Consider the following 17,246-nt stretch of genomic DNA (forward strand, 5'->3'; position numbering starts at 1 on the left):
GTGTCAACTGTTGCACACTTCATAATTAATCAGTGTGGTTTTTCTTTTATTTTGATGAACACTGTTGAGGCCTGAGAGCGACAGTATGGAGTTAGATTTGTTTCACAATTATTCAATAAAAAAATATTAAACAAAAAAAGTAGTATTCAATAAAATAAAAAAATCATGTCAAACAAAAAAAGTAGTATTCAATAAAATAAAATAAAAATAATGTCAAACAAAAAAAAGTAGTATTCAATCAAAAAAAAATTTAAAACAAAAAATTTTTAAAAACTTTTTAATCATAAAATTATTTTTTTATGAAACAAAATTTTTTTTAGAGTTTTTTTTTTTAAACTGAAGTCACAAATTTTTGTTTGAAACTTTTATTTTTTTTGGTTGTATCAAATTTGTTTTTTGTTTTTTTGATTGTCCGGTTTTTTGGTTGAACTTTATTTGCTTGCGAATCTCACATGAACATCCGGGGCGGGGCTTAAGGACGAGCAATGTAAGACGTGTTCCGATTGGTTAGCGCTAACTGAAGCGATGACTCCCTGAGATCTCAGAACTCTGTCCCGAACTGCTGGGTTCCGGTGGCGGGACACAGAATGTGAAGGTAAGTAATCTTCACAACATTACACCGTTTAGCAGCTACTAAAGTGTCCGCCCTGTTTCAAAGAATAAATCTTACACAACTTATGACGACAGTCACATATTTTGTCTGCCGCGGTAGCATATTGTGCTAGCTAATGTTAGCACTGGGTAAAGTTCATAAACTAGGCTTGTGTAATATTCGCCTGTCTTTATGTTGAATTAGTTAACCAGCGAACCGCTGCTGAGTGGCATTAAGCTTGGAAAATACCAAATATATCTGGAGGAAATATGTGTTAAATACTGTTGTGTAATCCTGTGTGTGTGTGTGTGTGTGTGTGTGTGTGTGTGTGTGTGTGTGTGTGTGTGTGTGTGTGTGTATTAACTAGCATTGAAGCTAAAATGAGAAACAGCGGATCATTGCACCATTGTTATTAGGTCCACGTTAATCTGCACCACACGTGTGCAGATTTATTTACCAAGCACATAATCGGTGTTTTCAATGAGGGGAGCCAATGTAACTCTTAAATATATTTCTTCTTTCAGATGTAAAATGTAAAACTAAGCTGGTAGATCACAGGCCGAAGGAGAATATTCATATAATTTCTGTGTTTTATTATATGGTGTGTATGTGTCTTGTACTTAGTTTTATCCCGAATTAGATGTAATATGCCTTTTGCTGTGTTATGATATTAAATTAAATTGGTGTTCTCCTGATTCCCCATTCAAGTCTGACCAGCAGAGTGCAGCTGAAGCAGGACAGGCTTGTAGGTCTGACTGATTCCTCCAGCTGATAGCCGATCAGAGCATGAGGATGGAGAGACCAGCAAGTGTTGAGTCAGAGAAGCGCAGGTAGGGAAGGAAGTGTTGCTTTTAGGGGCCAGGTGTGTTTGGCTAAATATATTTATACAAGTCAGTTTATTTATTGGTTTTAAAACTAATACCTCTTCTTCTATGTTACATTTTTTAATTTCAATTAAAAAAAAATATTTAAAATATTTTTTGTTTCGTAAAAAATTAATTTTATGATTATAAAATTTTTAAGATTTTTTCTGTTTGAATTTTTTTTTGATTGAATACTACTTTTTTTTGTTTGACATGATTTTTTTTATTGAATAATTGTGAAACAAATCTAACTCCATACGACAGTGAGCGCCTTCGCTGACCGCTTAATTGCAGTTGGCTATGTGCCCACTAGTGGCGAACCGTTGTAACTGCAGCACAGCGCATCTCAGCAAGAGAAGTGCAGCTTAAGAGCGCAGCCAGCGTAAGAAAAACAGAAGCAAATAAACAAAAAAAAAGAAAAGGGAGGAGGTGTGATTATTTCTGATGTCCATTCTGTCACACAGCAATTCCCACAAAACGTAGATATGTTCAGTATAAATAAAAATAAAAGCATTTCATTATGCTGACTTTGATATTTTTTATAAATGAAGCTTAACTGTATTTAATAAAACCAATAAAAAGATTTTGCAGCTTCAACTTAACTGATTTAGAATGACAATCACTGAGTTTTGCTTTGCTTCACTCATTTTAATTAATTTAGCAGCAGTAGTTTTATTTGACTTGTTAAACAAAGATGTCCACACAGTGTAAATCAAATTACACCACTTTTAATTCATGGAACAAACATTTATTACCTTTTGATAACATTTCAAAAATAACAAATCAACTGCCAAAGTATTGCAGCGTAATTATATCTTACCCACAATCCATCACTGACGCCACATGACAAACGGCTAAATACAGCAAATCAACATTTTCCATCTTCTTCCTTCCACAAGAGAAAACAACAACAACAACAGCAAATATTTGCAAGTAATTTTTTTTTGACATGTGAAGATTTGTTTTGCACCATTTGGGGAAAAACTGAGAGCGTGACTCAAAGAATACAATTTGTGTCTTTCACTGAAGAATTTGAAGAAGAAGAAGAAGAAGAAGAAGAAGAAGAAGAAGAAGAAGAAGTGGAACGGCTGTTTTGAATTTGGGAAAGACTGAAAAAGTTTCAAAACTCCTCTGGGATTTTTCTCTACAACTTTAACTCCTCATTTACAAACCACAAATCTAAAACTATAGCACCAGAGACACCATCCATCCGCCCAGAGAGGACACACCGGGACATTCTGGTGTCCCCGGTAGACGTCCTGATCAGATGTCCAACTCGCCTCTTTATTCTGGTTCTGGCTACAGGTGAAGGTAGATGATGCAGTAAATCTGACGTCCTGAACCGTCTGCTGCTGCGTCACAAACGTTTTTTATGAAGTGAGCCCCAGCTGCGGCTGAGTGGCGCTAGGCGGCGGTGACCAGGTTCTGGATGGTCCAGCTCTGGCTGGTGCAGCGCTGGATGACCAGCTGGTAGTCCAGGTATTCTCCCGGAGCGACCTCCAGACATCGCTGCGTAGCTTTGTTCCTTATTTCTCGGCCCTGTGAAGGTTTGATCGAACAATAATCAATAAAGTTTATCAGTACAGCACGTTTCAGCAACAAGATGTCAACGATGGTGAAAACCAGACATACATTCTGTCATGTTTCAGGGTTTAGTCTGAGGAACTCAGCAGCTGCGTTTCCATTAACCAAAGAATTGAGCAAATTGAAATTACAAAAATAAATTTGCTTAATGGAAACACGGCAACTTTGAAAAATCTCATGATTTTTAATTAAAAGTTTGTGAGATGGGATAAAGTGTTTTTTCAAATAGATGTACTTTTCTGAACTGCAATGGAAACATTGTGATCAACAGCCAGATGATACTACTGGCAGAAACGACAAAGACAACGACAGGAAGTGGAGGATGATGGTTTGTTTTTGTTTTTATCGGCTCCACCAGATCTCTCACTGCATCAGTTAATGAAACACGAGTCTTTAGAACGTGCTGAATCCATCACTCTTCTGTAAAATGGCCGACTACAAGTTCCCCAAAACGCTGCATATGTAGCTGCTCCCAAGTAGGCGGGGCTTGTTGCTCCAGCGCCTGAACAAAACGCCAACGTCTCCTCTGATTTTCTGATAGACGGTGAGCGGTCAGCTGAATTATGAATATAGCTCATGTGTTTACATCCGTCGCTGCCTTTATTTTAAAATCTTATCATATGAACAAGCCGGATATTATTATTCAAATGTGATTTTAATTTCATGTCCTGTTTAATGGAAACATTGCAACTGAAAAATAACTTTTTTTTGACATTACTAAAATATTGAAACGGATTTGTGCACATTTGTAACGGAAACAGATACTGTTGCAGTAATCAAATCAACTGAAGACAAATGCATAGATGAGTTTCTCTAGATGTTGCTGGGGCATTCAGATGATAGAAGGCCGACTTTATAACTCTATGTGGCTCCGAAGGCTCAGGTCAGAAGTCATCCTGATCTCCAGTTTCTAGATGTAATAACTGAAGCGGTGTGTTGACTCTAGATCTAGATTCCTCTTTAGGTCCAAAGATAAAAACTTTAGTTTTCATTCGTGAGATGATTTCAGATCACAGACAGAGAGTTCCCATCGTTCCCATTGCTCCCATGGTTCCCATAGTTACCATGGTTCCCATAGTTACCAATCCAAAAGTGTGCTTTTTAAAAGGTGGAAAACATTTTTTTGTTTTGTTTTGTTTATTTTTTATTTTTTTTTGGAGAAAAGCAGTCCGTATTTAATTTCTCATGGTTCCCATCGCTCCCATGGTTCCCATGGTTATCATTCCCATTGCTCCCATGGTTCCCATCGTTCCCATGGTTCCCATCGCTCCCATGGTTCCCATCGCTCCCATGGTTCCCATGGTTCTCATCATTCCCATTGCTCCCATGGTTCTCATCATTCCCATTGCTCCCATGGTTCCCATCGTTCCCATGGTTCCCATCGCTCCCATGGTTCCCATCGTTCCCATGGTTCCCATCGTTCCCATTGCTCCCATGGTTCCCATCGTTCCCATGGTTCCCATCGCTCCCATGGTTCTCATCATTCCCATTGCTCCCATGGTTCCCATAGTTCCCATTGTTCCCATCGCTCCCATGTTATACATGGGATGGGAACATCGTTCCCATTGCTCCCATGGTTCCCATTGCTCCCATGGTTCCCATCGTTCCCAGTGCTCCCATGGTTCCCATTGTTCCCATGGCTCCCATCGCTCCCATTGCTCCCATGGTTTCCATAGTTCCCATCGCTCCCATGTTATACATGGGATGGGAACATCGTTCCCATTGCTCCCATGGTTCCCATTGCTCCCGTGGTTCCCATTGCTCCCGTGGTTCCCATTGTCATTCCCATTGCTCCCAGCTCACCTGCCTGAAGTCCCAGTTAATGTGTAACTGCTTCAGCCTTGCTGTGTTGCACTCATGCAGAGTGGGAATGCTTCCGGAGCCCGGATCCACCAGGCAGCGGTTCCGGCTGTACTTATGGGATCTCAGGCCGCCAATGATGATTTCCCCCTCCGTGTTGTAGAAACATTTCTGCAGGACGGAAACACGCTCCCGTTTTGGACTCTGTATTAATTCAGTGTGAGCTGGCGTTAATGATTCTGTGTGATACCTGCGGTTCCTGGGAGTGGCACTCGTATAAGACCGGGATGCTTCCAGGAACGTCTCCCTGATCCACACACTGCTGCTTTACCAGGCTGTTCTGCAGCTGAGCAGAGATCCGGGTCACCAAACCATCCGAACATCCTGAGCTCATTCATCTAAAACTCAGGCCTTAAAATGTCTTAAAATCATTCAAATAAAAGCTTAAGTGGACTTAAAAGCAATAATTTAATTCCTATTTTTAATGTTTACGTCTTTAGCCGAGGTAGAACTAGCTAATCTTATATTTTGCTTTTTTGTGTTGGGGATTTTTTTGTAAGGCAAAAGTTGAAGCCGGATGCTGATGTGGCTTGAAACGGTGGAGACTGTTTGAGGCTAATGCTCCCAGGCTAGCTAGCAGGGCTATGTTAGCAGTATTATCAATACATGGTATTTAATCTATAATGGGTAAATATTCATTTATTGTCAGCTGACGAGACGTTTGTTGTTGCAAGTTTTGCATTTTATTTTTTCATTTTCACAAAAAGTTCTAGTTTTATATTTTAGACAAAATATAAAACTTGTTCAAATGGGAAAGTTTCTCCTCGACTTGTTAAAAAGGCATGAAGGTTTTCTCTCTCACTTCTCACCGTTTCTAAGAGGTGTTGCTGTTTTACTGTTACGGCTTCTCTTAGTTAAAACAGAAGATATTTGGTTTTAATAAGATTTAATAATGAGATTCATAAATTAATGGCATTTAAATCTCACTACAATGAGAATATTTTCTCCGTTTCTCATTTTTTGATATAAAAAAGGTCTTAAAAAGTCTTAAATTGGACTTGCGTAAAACTGCAGACACCTGTTCATGTATTTTTAAAAGCATGTTAATGTGAAGTAGCTGAACTCCTGAAACGGTTCTCACCACACCGTAGCCCAGGACGTCGTCCCATCGCTCCAGACTCGGGTAAACGTTCTCCAGGTACCAACTGAAAGGTTTACATTTCAGCTGCTCTCTCAGTTTTTTCCTCTCGGAAACGTCGCCGATGTCGATACCGTGGTCCTGTTCACAATAAACACCCAACAGCTGCACATTAAAGTTTTACACTTGGCAAGATTAAACTAAATCAGGTGAATTATTATTTTAATCATTACAGTGAAGCTAATGTTTTTCCACAAATTAAAGATTAGAGTTAAAATTCAATGTTTAGTCCAGATTATAAAAGGTTAAACTCTGAACACATTTATTTACATCCTTGTTAAAAAATGAGTCTCTCTGTGTGATGGTGACCTAAAGAAACATTTAGCATTTCAGTTCAATTCAAAAACACTTTGATTGAAACAAATCCATTTATTTTAATTAACTAAATAAAAGGAATTAATAATTCCACGTGTGGAGCTACGTTTGGTATGTTACCTAAAAAATAAGAAATTAATATTTATTGTAGTTACTATTATATTATCACATTAGTACCACTGAATATCTTGATAAAACTGCCAGTGTAAATTTTAACTGGAGTTTTTTTATACAACAATTTTAACTAAAAACCACCTGATCCTGACGCTAAAACCTTTTATCAAAAAACTTGAGTTTCTTCTAAATTTATTGGTTTTAATTCCAATTTGCAAAACTTTATGGTCAGAGCAAAATGACCATTAAGTCAATTTGCAATTTCTGAATTTGAAAAAAGTTGAAAAAAAAATAAAAAAATCACAAAACAATGTCTCGTTACATTTTCTGACATTTAGCAGAGAAACAATTTCAGTGATTCTGACTGAAAACGAGACGTTTGGTCTGATTAACTTCAGACACAGACAAAACGTGTTCATGTGCCTTTTTATTTCTGTTAGGTAAATTGTAAACTTCTCAGCAGAGAGGTCAAAGGTCACATGTGGGGTACCCCAAGGTTCAATTCTAGGACCCCTTCTTTTCAGTAGTTATATGCTCCCACTGGCTCAGGTTATAACAGGACATAGGATTAGCTATCATAACTATGCGGATGATACACAGCTCTACATCACGATGTCACCAAGTGACCTTTGACCCCATCGAATCACTGAATAGATGCTTAGAACATATCAATGTGTGGATGTGCCAAAACTTTCTCCAGCTGAACAGAAACAAAACTGAAGTTATTATCTTTGGACCTAAAGAGGAGCGAACTAGAATCAATGCACAGCTTCAGTTATTACAACTAAAAACCAGCGATCAGCCCGAAACCTGGGAGTAGTGATGACCTCTGACCTCTGACCTGAACCTTCAGAGCCACATTAAGACAGTCACAAAGTCGGCCTTCTATCACCTGAAGAACATCTCTAGGATTAGAGGACTGATGTCTCAGATCTAGAGAAACTCATCCATGCGTTTATCTTTAGCCGCATTGATTCCTGCAGCAGCGTCTTCACAGGTCTGACTAATAAATCAATCAAACAGCTGCAGCTGATCCAGAAGCTGCTGCTGCTGTTCTGACTAAAACCAGGAAGATAGAGCACATAACGCCAGTTTTAAAGTCCCTCCTCTGGCTCCCTGTAGCTCAGAGAATAGACTTTAAAATACTGATGTTAGTTTATAAATCTCTGAACGGTTTAGCACCACAATACCTTAAAGATCTGTTATTGCTGTACCAACCGTCTGGACCCCTCAGATCTTCTGGTTCTGGTTCTGCTCTGCATCCCCAGATGCAGAGCATCTGGAACAATGCTCTGCATCTGGGAATGCTCTGATCTGGAAGCACTTTGTTCCAGATCTTGCTCCACAGATCTGGAACAAACTTCCAGAAAACCGTAAAACAGCTGAAACACCTTTAAATCTCAACTTAAAACCAGCTGGTTAGAGTTGATTATGGCTAAATTAGGGTTAGAGTGGGTTTTGATGTCTTCCATGTTTTTATATCTTTAATATCTTTTTATTTCTTTTCTACGTTTTAATGATGTAAAGCCCCCCGGAAAACGTCCCAGTTAAATGACGTTTAACTAAAGTTCTACGGGGTTTAGAGTCCAAGTTGATGGAGTTTCAACTAAAAACCTGGAGGTTGGAGCTCAGGAAACTTCACATGTATCAACATAACAGGGAGTGGGAGAGATTAGGAAATCTTTCTGCTGCAATGTGTCTGTAAACAATGATTTTAATCCCGTCTCATGCAGACGTCTGGTGGTGGAGCGAAGGGAAAAAGTATTGTTTGGTAATAATTGATGATTTCTCCAAATGGATTGAACTTTCTCCAACAAAAACCCTGAACAGCAGCAAAAGCACTTTGCAAAAATATCATTCCTAGACATGAAACCGGTTAGACTTGGTAAAATTATACACCAACATTACAAGTACATCAGGGTTTACACCTTTGGAAACATTATCTGAAAGGCCGTATAGATTGTCACAGTTTAAAAATCAATGGGAAATAGATGAGGAAGCTAATTTAGCTGATTATATGAGAGTCAAGTTAGAAAAACAAAAACTATTCTCGTCTCGGCGTATTCTCCTAAGTGGGACGGACCGCACCAGGTGCTGCTGACGCCCACAGATGTAAAATAGCAGGAAGGTCAACCTGGGCGCATTTAGCACACTGCAAAAAGGTCATTTCAGCTCGAGAGGAGAAAGGAGAGTTCGGGACGCTCACTGACCTCCAGGGCAAAGGTCAGCGTACAAATGGGGTCAAACCGAATAGTTTGACCGTCTCAAAACTGGTGAAGATTGTCCACAACCCTGGAGAATCTGTAGGAGCCGAACGAACTTACACATTACTGAAATGGCCAATAAAAATGTTGTTTTTGTTTCCATTTTATGTTTTCATCCTGGACTAAATGATAACTGGTTATTAACGGTAGAGCAGGCTGCTGAATTAGCCAAGCCAGAACCAAGACCTTTACCACATGTAACCCCAGCAACCATTACAAAGCAGTGCTTATTAGAAGTGATGAGTAAAACTAACCCTAATAGCACCTGTAGGATTTATGGTTCAATATTTCCTCTTGCAGCAGCTGATGATATGTTTCCTCTCTTTTCTAAAAAGAAGCTCAGGAAACTTCACATGTATCAACATAACAGGGAGTGGAAGAGATTATGAAATCTTTCTGCTGCAATGTGTCTGTAAACAATGATTTAAATCCCGTCTCATGCAGACGTCTGGTGGTGGAGCCATGATGACGGGGTTTTTGATGAGTTTCCTGAAGGGTCACGGGTTTCTGTGCTCTAGTTTCTTTACCTGTATCCGTTTATCCCGTGTCAGCAACAGATCTACAGATCTACCGTCCTCTGCTTTAGTGTCAGTGGCATCTTTGCTGCCATTCTGACCTCGTGTGGAGGATGTTGTATTCCTTGCCTCGTTCTTTGTTTAACTGTGATTTCGCCCATGGAGGACCGGATGGCACAGATGTATCCTTTATTGGTCAAAGATGCTGATTCTGACAGAATCCTCTGCTGAGGATCCCCTGACGTACTTAGATCCTAGTTTCTGGACTGAGTTCAACCCTTGAGTGTAAGAATATAAAAATAAACTCCCAGCTGACAATCGCTTGAAGTGGCTGTTTATAAGGGATGTGAGACTTGGAGCAAATATTTGATAAACAGGAGGGAATGTTGGGTGAATTGTATTATCAAATGTTAATCATTTTATATACCTTAAAGACGTAACTTTATTTGTTTAGCTGCATCTTCCTGTATTGTTACTCTGATTCCTTTCTCAGAGGCAGAGAGCAGCTTCCTGCAGTCGTCACTCAGTGGAACGTCCTGCTTTCTGACCTGCTAGCTGTAAAACCATCGCTGTCTGTTTGACCCTGGGTCAGGAACTGGACAGTCTAGTGCAAGATGGATTGTGTTAGTTAGTTAGTTAGTTAGTTAGTTAGTTAGTTAGTTAGTTAGTTAGTTAGTGTTTCTCCCTCCCTTCAGAGTTGCAGCTCTCTGTGATCAGGATCCTAAAGACAATAAAAGAGGGGCATGTGCTTTCAGAAGGAAGGAGATTGTAACTGGAAGCATCTCTGTCTGTCTGTCTGTCTGTCTGTCTGTCTGTCTGTCTGTCTGTCTGTCTGTCTGTCTGTCTGTCTGTCCTCCTCGTGAGTAAGAAACAGAATCTAACTCTCGTCTTTCCTGTTATTTAATCTGTTAATGTGTCGACTGACTGAAAACGAGACGTTCGGTCTGATTAACTTCACACAGATAAAACGTGTTCATGTGTCTTTATTGGGTAAATATATGACTGTTGTCACATCTGCAGACCTGTGACGCCTCTCATGGGGTCACATGGGGTCAGCTGGTGACCTGATGTGACCCGTCTCTATTTACACATGATGAAAACCAGCCTGGCTGTAAATGAGGTTTTAATCACATTAACTGATCCGTGCATATTGAAAGGATAAATGTTGAACATGGCTCATATAAGAACTAAAGCGACATTAATATGTGTGCTTCATTTAACAGGAGTGCCAGTAATTACTGCGGTTGCTGTAAGTTGGGGGTTTGAAACCCTGCAGGTGAGCTTCAGATCATGAACTCGGTCCAGATGTGTCCAGGTGAGCTGGACACGTCCAGGAAGAGACTAAACTATAAAGCTTTACTCTTTCACCAACTCGTATTCAACATCCTAGAACTAAAATAGTAAAACTGTTTAAAATAAAAGATTTAATAAAAAGGCTCATATTCCTCTCGGCCTGTTTGTCGTATTGCTCAGAAATATGAGGAAAAACAAATAAAGCCATTTGTTTGTTTTTCCTATTATTCAGATATTACAAAAAAGCTATTATGCTCATTAATAAACGAACAAATTAATAAACTTTAAAATGTAGAGCTATTGTACAAACACAAATACTGGAAGTAATGTATAAAACGCTGAACAAATGTTTTCCTTCTGGAATTCAGAAATGATTTAAATTGAGAGAATAAATATATTTATGAGGTTTGTTCATATCTGAACATCTAAAGGAGAAAAGTCCAGGAAAATCCAGATGAATTTCAGTAAATGGAGTGAAACTGACGGAGTGACGATTTCATATTATGTGTTTTTTTTAAAATACCTTTAAAATGTATCATATGTATTGTGTAACCATGTAATATTTGCATATTTAAATGTAAATGTTTGCATGTGTACCCGTCTATGAATAAGGAAGAAAAGTATTTTTCTTTTTTGGTAAGTTATGAGTTTCAGAAGTGTTTTTATTTCTGTTTCCTATAATACTGTTAATTTACCAGAATGAAGTGAATTTGACCTTTACTGACCTTCAGAGGGACGTTCCAGGCAATAAAAACGTTTTTCTTGTATTCGTCCAGCCAAATGTCTGCCAGCCTCAGCGCGTTCCTCCGCATGAACGGGTCCAGATCCGGTGCGTACGGTTTGTGCGCCCTCTCGATGTGAGCGACCCTGGAGCAAGGCACGACCTCCACGCTTCCTCCACACAGCCACGCCTGGCCGGTCAACACAGGGGTCAGAGTTCAGCTCTGATCCAGTCAGCCTTTGGTTTTATTGCTGCCAACACTCACGCGGATCCCGAGCTCCACGTTTTCCCCTCCGTAAACTGTCATGCCTCCATCAAGTCCGCCGATTTCTCCGAGAAAGCCTCGGTCTGCTGCAAAGATTCCCATGACAGACGGACTCCTGCACGAAAGGTCAGAGTCTGAGAGAAACCGGCCGCAACCGGCCTGCTGCAGAATGTAAACGTCACAAGAACTGGTAGAAAGTAAAGATCAGATCCGTGTGTGGATCTGATGTGTTTACCATCCGACTCTAGACCAGGGTGTCCAAAGTGGAGGCCCGGCCGGCGTCCTGCATGTTTCAGTACAACTCACAACTGAATAAAGTTTTATACCCGTTGGTAAGTTTTGGTTATCTACTGTGAATAGTTCTTCAAGTGCTTAGACATTAATTTTGATGCTCTTATTTTGAAGACGGTTTAAGCAGCAGTTCTGTTTCCTCACATTCTCCATGATGAAGTGCAGGAAATGTAGTTTGTTTTGTACCCAGAATGCATTGCTGTAGTTCCACAGTAGATATTTTAAAATCTCCTGAAGCCGTAGTAATTTGGTCAGTTAGCCAAATTAGCAACAGAGTTAGGAAGTATCAATAATGACCAAACTGAAAGATCTGCTCTAAAGAATCGCTTCCTGGAGGAAATGACAAACCTGAACCTGCAGAGGGCGATATTTATGTTAGGGCGGCAATGTCAAAGACATCCATTTTGATTCATTAATTACAAATATTTTAGCATGTTAAACATTTTTATGCAACTAATTGCTTATTTTTCTACATACAAAAGTATAAGGTATCAAAATGGTTGAGTTTAGCATGTTGGAGCTTTAGCATTAGCTTCTGCTAAGCTCTGCGTGTGTAGTGCTTTAGCATTAGCACAGCTAATGATTATGGTTAGTGCTTTAGCATTAGCATAGCTAATGATTATGGTTAGTGCTTTAGCGTTAGCACAGCTAATTATTATGGTTAGTGATTTAGCATTAGCACAGCTAATGATTATGGTTAGTGCTTTAGCGTTAGCACAGCTAATGATTATGGTTAGTGCTTTAGCGTTAGCACAGCTAATGATTATGGTTAGTGCTTTAGCGTTAGCACAGCTAATGATTATGGTTAGTGCTTTAGCGTTAGCACAGCTAATGATTATGGTTAGTGCTTTAGCGTTAGCACAGCTAATGATTATGGTTAGTGCTTTAGCGTTAGCACAGCTAATGATTATGGTTAGTGCTTTAGCGTTAGCACAGCTAATGATTATGGTTAGTGCTTTAGCATTAGCATAGCTAATGATTATGATTAGTGCTTTAGCGTTAGCATAGCTAATGATTATGGTTAGTGCTTTAGCATTAGCACAGCTAATGATTATGGTTAGTGCTTTAGCGTTAGCACAGCTAATGATTATGGTTAGTGCTTTAGCATTAGCACAGCTAATGATTATGGTTAGTGCTTTAGCGTTAGCTTCTGCTAAGCTCTGTGTGTGTAGTGCTTTAGCATTAGCACAGCTAATGATTATGGTTAGTGCTTTAGCGTTAGCACAGCTAATGATTATGGTTAGTGCTTTAGCATTAGCCCAGCTAATGATTAGGGTTAGTGCTTTAGCGTCAAAGTCAAAGTTTTGATGATCCGGTCGGTTCAGATTCTGATAAACGCCTTTATTAGCACTTTGCTACATTTGGCTAATTTCTGTCTGAAATTCTTTGTGTTTTATCACATTTTGGACATCATTTAAAAATGTTCCATTTTTTTAAAATTAGTAACAAAGATCATGGCTCTTTGATATTTAATCTTCACTGATAGTTTACCTCCCTCTGGTGAGGTAAACTCATGAGAGATATAGATATAGTCGATTATGTCTTAACATAATCGAAAGTCTAATCTAATAATCCCTGGTTTTGTTTTCCAACCTACTTCTGAGGCTGTGATTCATCCACGTCGTTCCAGTTCGGTTTGAAGAACTCGTACATGCACCACAGGGCCCAGTCAAAGCCCTGAGCAAACGACATGTATCTTTCCACATGCAGATCATCGAAGTGGATCTTTTCAAACACAGGCGACACGACAACGGTTCTGTCAGCTTTGATCTGGGCCAGCAGAGGTTCTGCCCTGCAGAGGAAATAACGAAGTAGACATTTAAACAGCTCAGCAGGAGGAGGAGACGTTGGACTTTGGTGTTTTGTGCGTACCATCCTCTTGTAGCTTCAATGTGAGCATCTAAAATGGCCACCACGTCTCCAGTGGCATGCTCCCAGCCCGTGATCCGGGACTGGGACAAACCCATCTGACTCGTGTGCCAGACTCTTTTAACGAGGCCAGGCCTTTCTTTGTGAATCTCGTCTATGTAATCTTCTACCGGTTTCCCAAGATCGTCTGAAAACACATTCCTGAGTCAGAAGAACAGGAAGTAGTTTGCTTTACTTTGACATTTCAGAGTTTTGTTTGTTTGTTAATCCCTAAAACCTCTGACATAAAACATCATCTGAGCACAATAAGACATAAAAAAACATCCTTAAAATCTCAGAAATCTAAATATTGAATGCAGCTCGGAAGGAGAAGATGTTTGATGCTAAATGAGACCAGAAGCTCTGCAAGGCAAATTTCTAAGCCAGATTTAAAAAAAATATCTTACACATGGGATTATTTTCAGAAAAGTTTCCACCCACATGAAACCAAAGAAACCACCGAGCGCTGCTTTAAGCATCCCAACCCACAGGGGGCAGTGTGGCGCTAAGATAAAACCTGTCAGCCAATCAGATTGCTTCAAAACAACAACGTTCTGTTTGGAACTAAACATGGCGGCTCATTTATGTGGACAGACAGAAGTTTAAACAGCGTATTAGGATATAATCTTAATAAAACACAAAACGTTGGTTGGGAATTTTGCCAAAGCAGGTCTTTGGATTTACTGGCGCATTATTTGTCAAAGATCCCAAATACTGAATTTTCCTCAAATCTCCACTTTGAATTCATAGAGAACATAATTTTTGTTGATATTAAACAACGTTTTCAAGTTAATGAAATGCAAAAACCAATGAATCGTTTTTGTTTTCCCAGATATCTGGTTTCGTGTGAACTAGGCCTGAGAACGCTGAGGTGGAAGCATCATGCTGTGGGGTGATTTTCTGCAGCAGCCCCATCATGAGTTTCACCCCCAAACAGATCAGAACTGAGCCCTGCAACATGACGATGACCCAAAGCGTTGCAGTACATCCGCAGAGAACTGGCCGGGAGAAACCCAGGGCCTAGTCAAAGCCCAGATCTTACTGAGATGCTGTGCCTCGAACATCTCAAGCTTAAACATTTGTCTGTGACCTTGACTTTAAAAGTCAGATGTGTCTGGGCTCACTGTAGGTGCTGTGGTCGTCCACCAGGATGATTTCCCTCAGCAGGTGTTGGGGCGTGTTGGTGATGACGCTCCGCGTCGCCCTCTTGATCACAGACAGCGCCTCGTTAACGTAGATCAGCACCACGCTGACGCTGGGCAGGGCTCGGGGGTATTTCTTCTTCAGACACCTGCGTGTTTGGTTGGAGAAGATCCGTGACTCCAGCAGGAAGTGCGTCATCGTTTGTCGTCTCCAGCGACTCTTACCTGGGATCTCTCATGTCAGGAAGTTGCCGGTCCAGGGCGATCCGGTTGCTGAGGAAGGCGTTGTAGCCGTAAATCCTAAAAAGCCCTTCGGCCTCCTTCTGCTCCTCCTCTGACAGGCCGTCGCCCCACTTCAGAAACAGCGCAGAGTTCGGGTACAGCTTCGGCGCCGCCGCCTTTTCGGGCTCTTTGTGGTTTTTATTTGGAGAAGGTTCTTCTGGACAGCTTTTCTTGGCAGGTTTCTCTAGTAGATTTGCTTTTGGGGGGGAAATGAAAACAGTTTACAGTCTGAGGCAGCAGAAGGAAGGCACCGGTTTCCTTTAGAGGGAAAGTTCAGGCAGCGACCGCAATGTTTTCCAAGCACAAACCAAGTGGGAGCAAATACAAAGAAAGGAGCTTTGTGGATTTAAAGCTGCAGGATGTGACTTCAGTAAAAACACGTTTATATTTGTTACAACTGTTAACCATGTTGTGACAGTTTGAGACAAATAATCTGTGAAAAGATCGACCTCCTCCCTGATCTGCTACTGCCGTCTGAAGAAATGAACCAAAAACAACCAATCAGAGCCAGGAGGCGGGTCTTAGTGCTGTCAATCCAGCTCATGTACTCGCTGCTAAATATGCTACTGGCAACTGAACTTTACAAAAGCCATTTATCTGTCGTCATCTGTGGCTATGCTAACTAGCCTTCACAACAGCAAAGAGCAAACGCCACAAGGAGAGTGATTGACAACACCAAGACCCGCCCCCTGGCTCTGATTGGTTGGTTCCAGTTAGCTGGGAGAAGGCCGAGGAACAGATTGTCTGTCTCATAGCAAGCTACCATGACGTGGTGACAGTTTTAATATGTAGAATCTTCACTGCAGCTTCAACTGACTGAACTCTTAAACATTTAAAATCTTTTCTCACTCAGCTTGTTCAGGGTCTCCTGAATCCTGTCCAGTTTTCGGCTCATGGCTTCCTGGTTTGTGACGTGTGTCTGATGCGGCTTGTCTTCTCTCCACCTCCCAGTCATGAAGATAATCAGATACACGAAAAATAAAAAAGCTCCAATCACTCCTACTCTAAAATGAGCCTTCATGGCTGTTTCAGATGGAAAACCAAGTCAGTGTCGTTCGGTTCTGGCCGCCAGGCAGGAAATCCTGAGCCGAACAGCTCAGACCATAAAACCGTCTTATCGCAAAGATAATATTAACTTGCAGGTGGACTTTCAGTGAGTCGTTTACTTTCCGTCAACCAAACCAGTAAAAGGGAACATGAGCAACTGTAAAGCAGCCGCTGCCTGGACTGAGATTTCTCAAACTGTTTTATGGGTTTAGAGTAAACTGTCTGTATTTACATGTCATGTTTCTCGGTTAGTTCTGCTTTTCCAGGATGAAAAAAAGATTTAAAAAGCCGAGACACATCAACAGAGCAACCTAAACACAGGACGAATCAGGATTAAAATCACATTATATATAAACGGTGTTTAAAATGTTCAGTTAACGACATATGAACAAATACCTGTAATCTTTGTTTCCAAATGGTTGCCATGGAGATTAAAGGACTTCTCAAACACGGATGAAAGAATGACAGAAACGCTCCAGATGTTTTTGATGAGCGAATAAGATTATAAAACCTGATTTTACATGACAGATCAGATCAAAAATTCAGTTTTTCACATTTTTATTTTAACTCTGTATTACAGAGCCAGGGGGCGGGTGCTAGCGCTGTCAATCATGCTTGAATACCTGCTGCTCCCTCCTCTCTGCTTGGTGACAGCATCTTCCTGATAGAAGACTCTGCCAGGAATGCTAAGGCTAGTTAGCATAGCCACAGATGACGGTAGATAAAACAGTTTTCCTGTAACGGTAAGTCGTTTCTCCGCCATTAGCACATTTAGCAGCGAGTACATGAGACTGATTGGCAGCATCCTGGCTGCTTTTTGGGTCAGAAACGATTCGTATCTTTAGAGAGCAACAGCAGCTCAGGAGATCAATCCTTTCCCAGATTACCTGCCTCATAACATTTAATATGTAAAAACATTATAAAAGTCACATTCTGCAGCTTTAAGGCCAGGAAACAAGAAGAAAAGTCTATTTTTAAATATTTTATACATTTTTATACATTTTCAAAACGCCTTTGTGTTAATTGTGAATCAAATTTATATGAAATTCCAT

At 40.3% G+C, this 17,246-nt stretch overlaps 1 protein-coding gene and 1 long non-coding RNA gene across 2 annotated transcripts; one reads left to right on the top strand and one right to left on the bottom strand.

Moving 5' to 3' along the window:
• Positions 1-432: 432 nt before the first annotated feature.
• Positions 433-11,860, top strand: LOC145552050 (uncharacterized). Its single transcript, XR_014087991.1, has 4 exons — positions 433-595; positions 1,301-1,422; positions 10,469-10,560; positions 11,315-11,860. It is a non-coding gene; the product is annotated as an uncharacterized LOC145552050 (long non-coding RNA).
• LOC103481321 (putative polypeptide N-acetylgalactosaminyltransferase 8) lies at positions 2,168-17,161 on the bottom strand. The gene is made up of 12 exons (XM_081608409.1): positions 16,591-17,161; positions 15,997-16,505; positions 15,091-15,343; positions 14,848-15,014; positions 13,688-13,871; positions 13,413-13,607; positions 11,525-11,639; positions 11,264-11,449; positions 5,981-6,118; positions 5,090-5,185; positions 4,843-5,010; positions 2,168-2,994 (listed from the first exon to the last, which is right to left on the bottom strand). Exons 2-12 carry the CDS (start codon positions 16,166-16,168, stop codon positions 2,860-2,862), a joined length of 1,809 nt encoding a protein of 602 aa, XP_081464535.1. The 5' UTR covers positions 16,169-16,505; positions 16,591-17,161; the 3' UTR covers positions 2,168-2,859.
• Between the last annotated feature and the right edge of the window lie 85 nt (positions 17,162-17,246).

This window comes from Poecilia reticulata, chromosome 6 (genome assembly GCF_904066995.2).
Source record: "Poecilia reticulata chromosome 6, P_reticulata-male-v2, whole genome shotgun sequence".
Lineage (NCBI taxonomy): Eukaryota > Metazoa > Chordata > Actinopteri > Cyprinodontiformes > Poeciliidae > Poecilia > Poecilia reticulata.

What these genes read in the sequence shown, in the direction of transcription:
- LOC103481321 (XM_081608409.1), bottom strand. Translation starts at nt 16,168, where the DNA reads ATGAAGGCTCATTTTAGAGTAGGAGTGATTGGAGCTTTTTTATTTTTC. An exon ending in ACGTCCTGGGCTACGGTGTG is followed by an intron (nt 5,186 to 5,980) that starts GTGAGAACCGTT and finishes ATCTCTGCTCAG; the next exon opens with CTGCAGAACAGCCTGGTAAA. An exon ending in TTAACTGGGACTTCAGGCAG is followed by an intron (nt 2,995 to 4,842) that starts GTGAGCTGGGAG and finishes AAACCTTCACAG; the next exon opens with GGCCGAGAAATAAGGAACAA.